The 12,856-nt window shown below is 36.4% G+C and overlaps 1 protein-coding gene and 1 long non-coding RNA gene across 2 annotated transcripts; both read right to left on the bottom strand.

The window, feature by feature from the left end:
- Nucleotides 1-3,559: 3,559 nt before the first annotated feature.
- On the bottom strand, nt 3,560-6,771 carry LOC311284360 (uncharacterized protein; the record flags this gene model as incomplete). Its single annotated transcript, XM_084399356.1, has 5 exons — nt 3,560-3,622; nt 3,883-3,950; nt 4,601-4,642; nt 5,577-5,633; nt 6,591-6,771. 5 exons carry the CDS (start codon nt 6,769-6,771, stop codon nt 3,560-3,562), a joined length of 411 nt encoding a protein of 136 aa, XP_084255482.1.
- Nucleotides 6,772-6,785: 14 nt separating this feature from the next.
- On the bottom strand, nt 6,786-9,743 carry LOC311284428. Its single transcript, XR_014626212.1, has 3 exons — nt 9,127-9,743; nt 8,011-8,177; nt 6,786-6,887 (listed from the first exon to the last, which is right to left on the bottom strand). It is a non-coding gene; the product is annotated as an uncharacterized lncRNA (long non-coding RNA).
- Between the last annotated feature and the right edge of the window lie 3,113 nt (nt 9,744-12,856).

Below are 12,856 nucleotides of genomic sequence, written 5' to 3'. Positions count from 1 at the left end.
ATGCACGCTCCCCCCTGTAGAGACGTGCCATTGAACTTGTTACTAAGCGTACAAATCAGCGTCCATACTTGAAGTTCTTCCAGTTTTCAGAGTAGGGTTAGTTTTAGGGTTATAAAATTGTAGCTTTACTATACACTCACCTAAAGAATTATTAGGAACACCTGTTCAATTTCTCATTAATTCAATTATCTAATCAACCAATCACATGGCAGTTGCTTCAATGCATTTAGGGGTGTGGGCCTGGTCAAGACAATCTCCTGAACTCCAAACTGAATGTCAGAATGGGAAAGAAAGGTGATTTAAGCAATTTTGAGCGTGGCATGGTTGTTGGTGCCAGACGGGCCGGTCTGAGTATTTCACAATCTGCTCAGTTACTGGGATTTTCACGCACAACCATTTCTAGGGTTTACAAAGAATGTTGAGACATTCAGATGGTAGAGTCAGAATTTGGCATAAACAGAATGAGAACATGGATCCATCATGCCTTGTTAACACTGTGCAGGCTGGTGGTGGTGGTGTAATGGTGTGGGGGATGTTTTCTTGGCACACTTTAGGCCCCTTAGTGCCAATTGGGCATCGTTTAAATGCCACAGCCTACCTGAGCATTGTTTCTGACCATGTCCATCCCTTTATGACCACCATGTACCCATCCTCTGATGGCTACTTCCAGCAGGATAATGCACCATGTCACAAAGCTCGAATCATTTCAAATTGGTTTCTTGAACATGACAATGAGTTCACTGTACTAAAATGGCCCCCACAGTCACCAGATCTCAACCCAATAGAGCATCTTTGGGATGTGGTGGAACGGGAGCTTCGTGCCCTGGATGTGCATCCCACAAATCTCCATCAACTGCAAGATGCTATCCTATCAATATGGGCCAACATTTCTAAAGAATGCTTTCAGCACCTTGTTGAATCAATGCCACGTAGAATTAAGGCAGTTCTGAAGGCGAAAGGGGGTCAAACACAGTATTAGTATGGTGTTCCTAATAATCCTTTAGGTGAGTGTATATATCAACAATCTCCTACAGTTGAAACATACATTATACTATATTTAAATGATCAAGATGAAAAAAAAAATCACGAGGCTATCAGGTCATTGAGTATATTTGACTGTTATTGTAGTTGTAGAACAACCATCAGGGCTGTCTCCAATGTACACTATTTACTTTTTTTTTCCAACTGCTTGCACACATTTTCAAAACTGTCACCTTTTTTCAAAACTTTCCCAAAACTGCACACACAAAATTGTGTGTAGCCTAGTGTTTTGAAAAAAGTGTTTTATGCTATTAGTCAAAGGCTGAGAAATAGTTTATTGTTTTTGGAGATGTGGTGTGAAGTTTTGCACTTTGAGTGAGAGGTTTCAAAAAATCGTGTGACATAAAAAAGATTTTGTGTGTAAGCAGTTGGGAAAAAACTGTATAAACTACAATTCCCACGAGAGACGTGCCATTGATCTTACAAAGTGTACATATCAGTCACCATACTTGTAGTTCTTCTGGTTTCCCAACCAGGAATAATGTTATAAAAATGTGTCTTTACTATTCTATATTAAGAAACATACATTATACAGCCGAAACATACATTAGGCTATATTTATAGGCTATATGATTAGGATAAAAAAAAAAAAAAAAGAAATCGCCAAGACTTCAAATCTGTGGTTTTAGCTAGGCTACAGTAGACATGAATTCAAGATTGTCGGCGGGAGTTATGCTACCCTTCAAAGAGCGACTAAAAAAAAAAAATAAAAAAAAAAAAAAGTTTTATTTAACATTATGTTTATTTATTTATTTATGGCCTGCAAATGTTTTACCAACTGATGAATGTAATAAACTGCCACTTATAAATATGTCAGCATTAGATGCAATAAGTATACAAACAATATCCTAATATTACAGTAAAGAATTCCAAAATGTGTGAAAAACACTGTTCAGTTCTAGAAGATAAAATCATATATTTTATTTGGATGAATCAGTCTGTTTATCAGATTTACCAATTGCTATAGTTTGTTTGTGCTGGTCAAGAATAGATACAATTGAACTGCAAGCAAAAACTTGGGGCCACTGTTTCAAATATGTGAGTGGCTCCTCCCCTAACAAATGTAACCTCACTCCAATTTTTTTTATAAAAACTTGAGAGCTCTGATTAAATTATATATGCTAAGCTAAATTTTAATTAAAAAAGAATCCACTTCATCACATATAAATATGCTCAATGTAGTCTGTTTCTTTTGTCTCAACCACTTCATCCTCATATTGTTTTGAACTAAATTCATGCATGGAAAAGTAAAAACAAAAATTATCATCTTTTGCAAGTGTTATTGTAGTGTATTTGTGTTCTTTCACAAAAATACAAGTGAAAATATTCCAAATGCTTATTTATTGCTTAATTACTCACTAGAGGCTTAAAGAATGATCAAACTAATTTATTGACAAGGTGCATAACAAATTGAAACTATATAGTCTTTGGCAATTGGACCACATCAAGACATCACTCTTTTAAGAGAAATGCATGATATGAAAAAGGGATATCCCCTACATGGAGCCGACACTGGTGGTGGTGAAGGGGTGAGTAGCAATGCTGAGATCTGGATGAATGTGGAGCTCTTCTCCTGATGACCACAGTGGAGGGACCTACTGTATGACACGATTGGCTCAAGAGGGTTGAGAAGAAAATACATTTGGTTTAAGACATAAAACACCCAGTCAGCTGATGAGTTTGGAGTAGAAGAGAGTGAGAGAGACAATGTAAAAGATATGATATAATGTGCGAGTATAAAGAAGGACAGTCTTATTTGTTGAACTTCATATTTTAGCTTCATGTCAAACAAGCCATAAGGTTGTATTTCTTAACAGTGGACTGTGAGGTTAAGTGAACTTGAAAAGCACAGAAAACAGAACATGAAATCAAATTACACGTCAACTGTAATAAAATAACAGTGCAATTTATAATCATGAAATATGAAACATGCTTTTGAATAACATCTGAAGAAGAAAATTCAGTTGGATTAAGTACATTTCTAGTACATTCCCTTTCGAGATTAAACTCCAGGTCATATTCTTGGAGATGTTCCCCTTTTCACTACTACAGAAAGATGAGATATGACTTCAAATGCAGCACAGAAACAATTTAATAAATAGGCTGAAACCAAAATGGAGTTCTAAATATACATTTTATTTATTTTTATTATTTTGGAGTGAATCCTTTGGCTGCCAGGAATGGGCCCACTGCTCACCACTAAAAACAGAAGGGATTTTTTTTTTCTGTTACTGGTTGGGGTTTCCAATAAACTTAAAACATTACCGAACATGTCTTTTATAAGTATAAGTTTAATTTTCCATCTATGAAGAACCACCACCTTCATGCATCCAGTAATGGTGGTGGTCCTTCATAGATGGAAAATGAAACTGTTATACTTATAAAAGACATGTTCGGTAATGATGTGTGCTTTAAACTTGTTTAAAAGGCTTGTTTAATCTGAAACAGAACAGATTAATAAAAAAATTGTAGCAAAAAAAAAAAGTTTAAGTAAATAAATAATGAATGCATTAATTCATTAAGCAGAAGAACAGAATAATACTGGACAGGGCTCCCAGTCAACCAGCATTTCTGCTTTGCCCTAATGTAAGAAAATACAAAAAATTAAATCCATTCTTAGCATAAGGCTATTATGTCTGATTATAGGCATTGAGTTTCATTGATTTTCAGAAGACACTCCTTCATAAACTGTAATTCAAAAAGACTGAACACATAAAAAGTATCTACCTAACAATTATGGTATGTATAATATGTATTTGCCAAAACACACGGAAGTTTCTAAATCCTATATTACACTCTGCATACTGCCTACACTCTGCAGTTCCTTTATGACTGTCTAACCTTTCTCACTCTTTCTCTTAATACACTCCTGATGGGGAAAGCCTCTAGGCGAGTGTGGTAGGAGCAATCTGTGAACATCAAAAACACATTTCAAATATTTCTTAGATTGTTAGATTAGAAACAAAATAAACACAACTATGAAGACTTAAGTAGTGACCAGACTTGCAAGGATGACAAGTGATGTTTATCACTAATCAAAATATGTATCATGGAACCAAATTACTCTCGGTTCCAATGTGGTATGCTTGCTTGAATAACCATACTACTGCTAAGCCACAGCTCACAACTAAGAACACTGCTGCTACTTCTACTACTTGGCAATGCATTTTGGTCAAATTTGACTAATTAAGCCTGTTGGATTTTATAGCATGTCAATTGTAATAATCTCAATAATACTAATCATTCCTATTCTATATCTATTATGAATAATCATGGTTACGTGTGCTACGCTGGACTAGCTGGACTGGTCACGACATTTACATACAGTATTGTTGCCCTGTTGTTGATTTGACTGCTTGTATTGTACATATTGTATTTATTTGTAAGAAACTTTGGATAAAAGCGTTTGCTAAATAATTCATTAAATAAATAAAATTGTGACTACCGGAAATTGTCTGTTGTAGTAGTTAAAAAAAATAAGCAATTGAACTAAAGCGAATTAACGGGTTAAGTTGCAATGTTTAGCAAAGTATGAATCATTGCTTTTACATGCACTTACTCTTTTGTGGCCTTTTCCTTTCAGGCATATGCCTTGGTCCCCCTGTGGGATATAAGATTACAGTCCAGTCATATATCCACTCAAAAAAAAAAAAAAAAAAAAAAACACATTTACAATAATTAGACAAAATGCACTTTGTAATGTCTTTTCAACATAAATATGTGTCCCTGGTGTGTCTAGACACCCCTGAAATATGAGAAAAGACCATCCTCCCAGTTAATGTGTGTGCAAACACACCGTTTAATTTGGCTCCAGATTTTACATCACATGCAGGCTCATTGGAAAATAGTAATCATAGTAGGCTTTTAGAATACTCCATCTAAAATGACCTGTTTCAGACACGGTCTGCATAAAGGACCAGTTCAAGATAAATAAGGACTTTTTTTAGGATCATGCAAAGCTACTCTAGTGGAGTATCAGAATAAAAATATAGAACTGGAAATTAGCATAATAGGCCCCCTTTAAATTCTATTTAAGTAATTAATTTACTTATTAGAGAATCTGCTTGACTAATGAGTTTCATTGAGTTTCATAGTTACCAAGCTATGGTAACAGTTATCAGAACCACCAATAATTACCCTAATAATAATAATAATAATTCATTACATTTATATAGCGCTTTTCTGGGTACTCAAAGCGCTTTACATTGAAGGGGGGATCTCCTCAACCACCACCAATGTGCAGCATCCATTTGGATGATGCGACGACAGCCATATTGCGCCAGAACGCTCACCACACACCAGCTTACTGGTGGAGAGGAGACAGTGATGAAGCCAATCAGTATATGAGGATGATTAGGAGGCCATGATGGACAGGGGCCAATGGGCAAATTTGGCCAGGATGCTGGGGTTACACCCCCTACACCCCACCACACCCTACTTTTTCGAAGGACACCCTGGGATTTTTAATGACCACAGAGAGTCAGGACCTCAGTTTAACGTCTCATCCGAAGGACGGACAAACATTATTTACATACCTGACTTTTTTTTTTTTCGACTTGCGACTGTGCCCCTGGCTGACCCTGTGAAGACAGCTGTGGGTTTGGAGAAAGAAAATTACTCATATACCAAATAAATCTTTAACTTATTATTTCAAATTCTTGAAGATCACAACATCGCACAAGTGTGGCAGTACATGTATTAATAGGTGTAAAGTACATGCATTCTTATTGCGATTGAATTAAGGTTGCTCCATTAACTCCACGTGTTTCATTTTCTCGTTTATGTCCATCCTGTTTGTGATAATCCTAATTTGTTTCAACAAGCGCTGATCCTGCGCTGACTTGTTCAGGGAACGCAAGGGGTGGGAGAATGGTTAAGTTAAGTGTTCATGGGACACTGACATTCCCAATTATTTTGAATATTCGAATTATCCTAATATCTTTAATAATAAAATTTGGCCTAGTAATTTCAGCATTTGATTAGTAGTACTTATTTTACTTTTAAATTTTTAATAGACTCACAAAATTCCTTCCAACAGCCCTAGTACAGAATCAGATAGACCTATCATCTATCTAATTATGTAATATCAGATAAACTTTTCTAGCAGATTATCCATTGAAAATGAGAACCCTGTAGGTGATGATACACAGGGCAACTTTTTGAGCAATGTTGCTGGGCAATGTTGCCGTCAACAGGCAACCAGATGAGACACAGGGCCCACAACCCATCTAAATTATCCAGATAGAAATGTGTTGCCCATTTTCAATGTGAAAGTGCCCAAGGAACAATCGCTCGGCAAGATTGCCCAGCAACATTGCTCAAAAAGTTGCCCTGTGTATCATCACCTATAGTGAGTTTTACTTTATCAAGCAGCAAAAAAGTTATAGCATGGTGAGTTTGAGTTCATTTCGTTGAAAAGAGCCCTAACCTGCATCAAGCTCTATGGGGGAAAAACACTGGAAGTCAAGTAAAGTTAAGGTAACCCATGGGTCAAACACTTTTGGACTTTACAAATATAAACTGTAACTCTTTAAATTTGTTCTAATTACCTTGCCCCTCCGTGGATTCCGCCTGCTCCACTTGCCCCTCCGTGGATTCCGCCTGCTCCACTTGCCCCTCCGTGGATTCCGCCTGCTCCACTTGCCCCTCCGTGGATTCCGCCTGCTCCACTTGCCCCTCCGTGGACTCTGCCTGCTCCACTTGCCCCTCCGTGGATTCCGCCTGCTCCATTTGCCCCTCCGTGGACTCCGCCTGCTCCACTTGCCCCTCCGTGGGGCTCGCCTCGCAGGGTGTGAGCTGCAGAGTAATCAGCTGATCCTCATTGCCACTGGAATCCTGGGTCCATCCTGTGCAAGTTAAACAAGTGTTGTGTTTTGCTTATTTAAAACATAGAGGTTAACCATAAGCTTGATCTGTACCTGTTTTAACTGTTAGGTAAATGTGTTTGAATAATATATACCAAATTTTCCCCAACCAGATTTGAAGGCACTTTTGATTGCAGGAGAACTATTGAGAGTCTACTGGATGTATTACAGTAGATATCTGTAATATATTTGATTGATTTTCTATGACGATAACCAACACAATATATCTTTAAGTCAGGAAAATAAAACCCAGAGTGCTCATAATATCTATTAAAAAAATGACAAGTATAATGTTTGTTTACAGACTGGGTCAAACTATTCAGTTAAGACTAGACTGCGTGCGCTAAAAAACTTTGGGCTTTATGCCTCAAAGTTAGTAGCAGTGTAAGTTTGTGGTGTATCCACAGCAAAAATTTGATGGTTTTCTTTTTCTCTGTGTTATTTCCTTTAATGATCTACATTTTAGCACTGTCCTCGATATTGTTTCAATGAGTATATATAGATTCATTATCATTTGATTCTTTGACCCAGTGACCAAAACGGGTCTTTGCAAATGTAATGTGTTCAATTAGTATGTCACTACAAAAAATGCTGTGGTCAGTGTGCCTAAACATTAAAAATATGGTTGTATGTGGGCTGAAAACAGAAATGAAATATGGCTCCTACAAAACCATACCAAACATAATTCTAAAGTTGACAGTATATGCTTGAATGCACTTAACTCTGGGTGCCAAATCCCATTGTAGACCAGTGTACTGCATGCTATTAATACAAACAGGGCTCAATACACTTAGAATCTACATGTCTGAGTATCTGCAGTTGCAAGAAACTACTGTTTTGAAAGTTTACTTCAATTCCCATAATCATTTGCCAGGTGTGAATTTTTATGTTTTTCTACCCATTTGCGTCTACATTAAATGTGTTGGTAGAGACGTCACATAGAGTAGCCTATGATCATACAAGCATTCATCAGCAGAAAAAAAAGAATGATTGAATTTAAGTTTTAGGGGTGAGACATTCCTTTAAGATTTAAACTTTAATAAAATATTTTGAGTACTCAACACAAGTTGTGAACTGTGACTTTAAGACAGTGCATGCATCTCACCTTCACAAAGGTATTCATAAAATGAACCTATCTTCTGTAGGTAGTCCTGGGCAAAGGTGGAGAGTGTGCAGCGAGGCGTTAATATTTCGCACTTAATTTCTTTTTTTTTTGTTCTCCTTTCCTAGTAGCAGAACTGGTTTGTAGCCAATGGCATGGAGTTTCTCAAGCTGCAATGACAAAATTGTGTGTTTGCTGTTTTAAGTAATAGAAAAACAACATAAAAAATAACTAAGAATATTAATTTAAAAATATATAACATTATTAATGACAGCATCCAGGTTACTGTCATTCAGGCTTTTTAACCTAATGGTGAGTTTAGCTTTATGTGCAAACAGGAAAGGCTCATACAATAGAAGCAAAAAACAACTATATATAGAAAAACAGTAAAAAGATAAATCTGACACCATGAGGGTACCCTTCATATAACTTTATATAAATATTTATTTTTGTAACATTAGTAGCTCGGGTTTTGCACCTACATTGATAAGATTATGTAACCATTGTGCAACTGGACAATGACAATCTAAAGATTAATTATAAATAAAGGCAGAACCTTAGTGATTATGTGACCAAATGGGTGAATGCTGCACATATTTACAATTGACGCATTCACATTTTAAAGTGCTTTGAGTAGTACAGTATGAATGCAGTTCATGTGTTATTTCTCATCCACTCAATAAGAAAGTTTGATTATTAAATTGCACCTGTAATTCTGTCATAATGCATGACTGTATATGTTATGAACTCAAGAATTCCTGAGTTTCAATTGTATTTGCTGTGTGTTCAAATTTTGCTCTGGTAGATCATTTAGGTATGTGATGTATTACGGTGAAGATGTGATAACTTTATGGTTGTATTACCACCACTAAAATAAAAACTACAAATCACAATTACGTGTGCCTTCAAAGTTGATAGTTAAATTATACTTTTAAATTGATTCTGATGACACAGGGAGGATAAAGTATCATTGGAAAAAAAATATTAAAATTTATCTATATTGGCAAAAAATAATGCCTTTCTGACCTTGCGCTGGCATGCTCAATAACAAATGGTACCACTGAATGTACTTCTTAGATGATCTGGACAGTTTACTGTCATGTATGAAATTGTACGTACCATGATATTGGCTTCATCCTTGATGGACGCAGTGTTGTGGTTTTTCTTACGACCAACCACCCATTCCTCTCGCTTCTCATCAAACCTCTGAAGCTTCTTCTTGAGGCGCTGCTTCAGAGGCTGCTCCTTTTTACAATGTGAGCAGATCTTTTGAGCACAAAATATTATCCCCTGACAAAAGGGGCAGATCTTTTTTGTAGACCCCCCTGGCATTATAACAAACAGTCAGATACAGACAGACAGTCAGATACAGACAGACAGAAATACAGACAGACAGACAGTCAGATACAGACAGACAGACACAGTCAGATACAAACAGACAGACTGACAAAGATGGGTAAGACAGACAAGTAGACAAAGACAGACAGGGAGGAAAGAAAGAGCAATAAAGACTGTGAGATAGATAAAGATTGAGGATGAAAGAGAGGATGTAACAGAGAGGATGTAAGATAGAAAATAATGAAGAGATAGAGGTTGGCTCTTAAAAGTGCCTTTGGGTTTTGAAAATCAGGTTCGGATAGGTTCGACAGGTGATATGTTTGACAGGATCTGCAGGGAGAACAACAGAAAATGTTAATTATGTAGTGTTATGTTGATATAAGATTTAAAAAGTGTACCCAAATAGTGAGTGATTCCCATTTTCTTGTAAATGCTTAGGATAAATAAATACAGATTCACGTTGTTCCTATTTCCTGTGCTACTGTTAAAAGTCGCGTAACATTTTTTTTTTAATGGCACGTAACATGTGTCTAGGGGTTCGCCATCCCAGATTTAAAGGCAGCGTTATGTGCAGTATAACGTTAGACCAAGTGATAATATTGTTATTACTAACACATTACAGTGACGTTGTGTGTGAACCACGATGATCGAGAGAAAATCACATCATCTAAATGTCCCCAATTACTATTCCCCCAAAAAATTCTCAATAAGCAGTTACACGTCCAAAATAAAATTATGAGTATTTCCACATAAAAAAACACATGTTGTGATATATATATCACAACATGTTTTTTTTGTTTTTTTTATGTGGAAATACTCATAATTTTATTTTGTATATATACATCTAGAACCTATATCTAGGCTTAGAACATGTTTTTTTTTATAAACTCGTAATTTTATTCATTTTGGACGTGTAAATAATGCTTATGAATTCATCTTGCTTATTAGACTGTTGTAAGCGACTTACCGTGGTGGAATCGCGCTGGGCAATGGTTTCTCCGATGGTCGCACACAGTGACGTGTTGCACAAAATTGCGCCAAAATATCAATCATAATTAAAAAGTACAGTCTTAATATTTTATATCCGTGCTCAAACTTTTAAAGGGGTCAGCATAAATGTCCAAGTGAAGGAAAAACGAGTATGTAGCCATTACATTTAAACACATATCACTTCCCAGAATGCATCCATCTCTTTGCCAAAGGATATGTCCATATAAAGTAATATAAACATGTCTGCAGTAGGCTATATAATTAATTTATTACAACTTCATAATCAGTATTGAGATGAAAGTTCTATAAAAGTAGGCTATTCTTTTTTTCTTTTTCTTTTTTTTTGGCGCAGAAAAAAAGAAAAGAAAAGTAGGCTCACTATAAGCCATTGCAAATTGAAATACCATCGACAATTATAAAATATCCCACAATAAATTAAGGCATGTTTTAAGCCTACAGCAAATATGCAGTCCTGCAATTATGTCGTTTTAATGTAGTCCACATAATATAAAAAAAGAGAGGAAAAATCGTGATATTACCGATTTAGAAAAGAGTTTCAGCAAGCTACCCTCAACGTCGGCTTATGGACGTGAGGGGGGAATTACCACAATATGTGATCGAAAATTATAAAATATCCCACCTAAATGAACCTTGGAATGTTTTAAGCATATAGAAAATATAGGCTACCGTCTTGTAATTATGCAATTTTAATGTAGCCCAAAATTATATAAAAAGAGAGGAAAAAGAGTTAGGGTTAGGAAAATAATCAAAGTTCAAAATTCAAAGATGAGGGATTCGCACTCAAATCTATCGGACGACCCTCTCCGTTGTCAAGTGACGAATAGGGGGTACCCTCAACGTCGGCTTTGGACGTGAGGGGGAAATGACCAAACGGCATGTGACGAATAGGGGTGAGACCATGTTGCAACGAAAGACGTGGTGCAGGCACGGAAAATACGTCCCTTTGAAATACATTAGATTGAAAGTCGTGCTGAGTGACACGAAAAAAGAAGGAAATTCGTGCTTATGGACACGAATCAATTCGTGTTGAGTAGCCTAACGAATATAAAGCAATACAACAAGGCTTAAAATCTCCTGATTAAATGTTGAGTAATGTAGCCCTTAAAGTTTGCTAAAGGAATAGCCTAACATTTGAGAAAAAACAATAGTGTGCTCTCGAAAGAAAGACGTGGTGCATACGCCCCATAATCCCCATTGAAATACATTAGATTGAAAGTCGTGCTGAGTGACACGAAAAAAGAAGGAAATTCGTGCCTCTGGACACGAATCAATTCGTGTTGAGTAGCCTACCGAATATAAAGCAATACAACAAGGATTAAAATCTCCTGATTAAACGTTGAGTAATGTAGCCCTTAAAGTTTGCAAAAGGAATAGTAACATTTGAGAAAAAACAATAGGCTAGTGTGCTCTCGAAAGAAAGATGTGGTGCATACGCCCCATTGAAATACATTAGATTGAAAGTCGTGCTGAGTGACACAAAAAAAGAAGGAAATTCGTGCCCTTGGACACGAATCAATTCGTGTTGAGTAGCCTACCGAATATAAAGCAATACAACAAGGATTAAAATCTCCTGATTAAATGTTGAGTAATGTAGCCCTTAAAGTTTGCTAAAGGAATAGCCTAACATTTGAGAAAAAACAATAGTGTGCTCTCGAAAGAAAGATGTGCATACGCCCCATTGAAATACATTAGATTGAAAGTCGTGCTGAGTGACACGAAAAAAAGAAGGAAATTCGTGCCCTTGGACACGAATCAAATCGTGTTGAGTAGCCTAGCGAATATAAAGCAATACAACAAGGATTAAAATCACCTGATTAAATGTTGAGTAATGTAGCCCTTAAAGTTTGCAAAAGGAATAGTAACATCTGAGAAAAAACAATAGAGTGCTCTCAAAAGAAAGATGTGGTGCATACGCCCCATTGAAATACATTAGATTAGTCGTGCTGAGTGACACGAAAAAAAGAAGGAAATTCGTGCCTATGGACACGAATCAATTCGTGTTGAGTAGCCTACCGAATATAAAGCAATACAACAAGGATTAAAATCTCCTGATTAAATGTTGAGTAATATGTAGGCTTAGCCCTTAAAGTTTGCAAAAGGAATAGCCTAACATTTGAGAAAAAAACAATAGTGTGCTCTCAAAAGAAAGACGTGGTGCAGGCACGAAAAATACGTCCCATTGAAATGCATTGAAAGTCGTGCTGAGTGACACGAAAAAAAGAAGGATATTTGTGCCCTTGGACACGAATAAATAGATTAATGTTGAGTAGTCTACCGAATATAAAGCAATAAAAACGAGGATTAAAATCTCTTGATTAAATATTGAGTAATGTAGCTCTTAAAGTTTGCAAAATGAATAACAATTGAGAAAAAACAATAGTGTGCTCTCGAAAGAAAAACGTGGTGCAGGCACGAAAAATACGTCCCATTGAAATGCACTGAAAGTCGTGCTGAGTGACACGAAAAAAAGAAGGATATTTGTGCCCTTGGACACGAATAA

Source organism: Rutilus rutilus (assembly GCF_951802725.1).
Source record: "Rutilus rutilus genome assembly, chromosome: 24".
NCBI classification, from domain to species: domain Eukaryota; kingdom Metazoa; phylum Chordata; class Actinopteri; order Cypriniformes; family Leuciscidae; genus Rutilus; species Rutilus rutilus.
The sequence above is the reverse complement of the archived record's forward strand: the minus strand, read 5'-3'. Positions and strand labels throughout refer to the sequence as shown.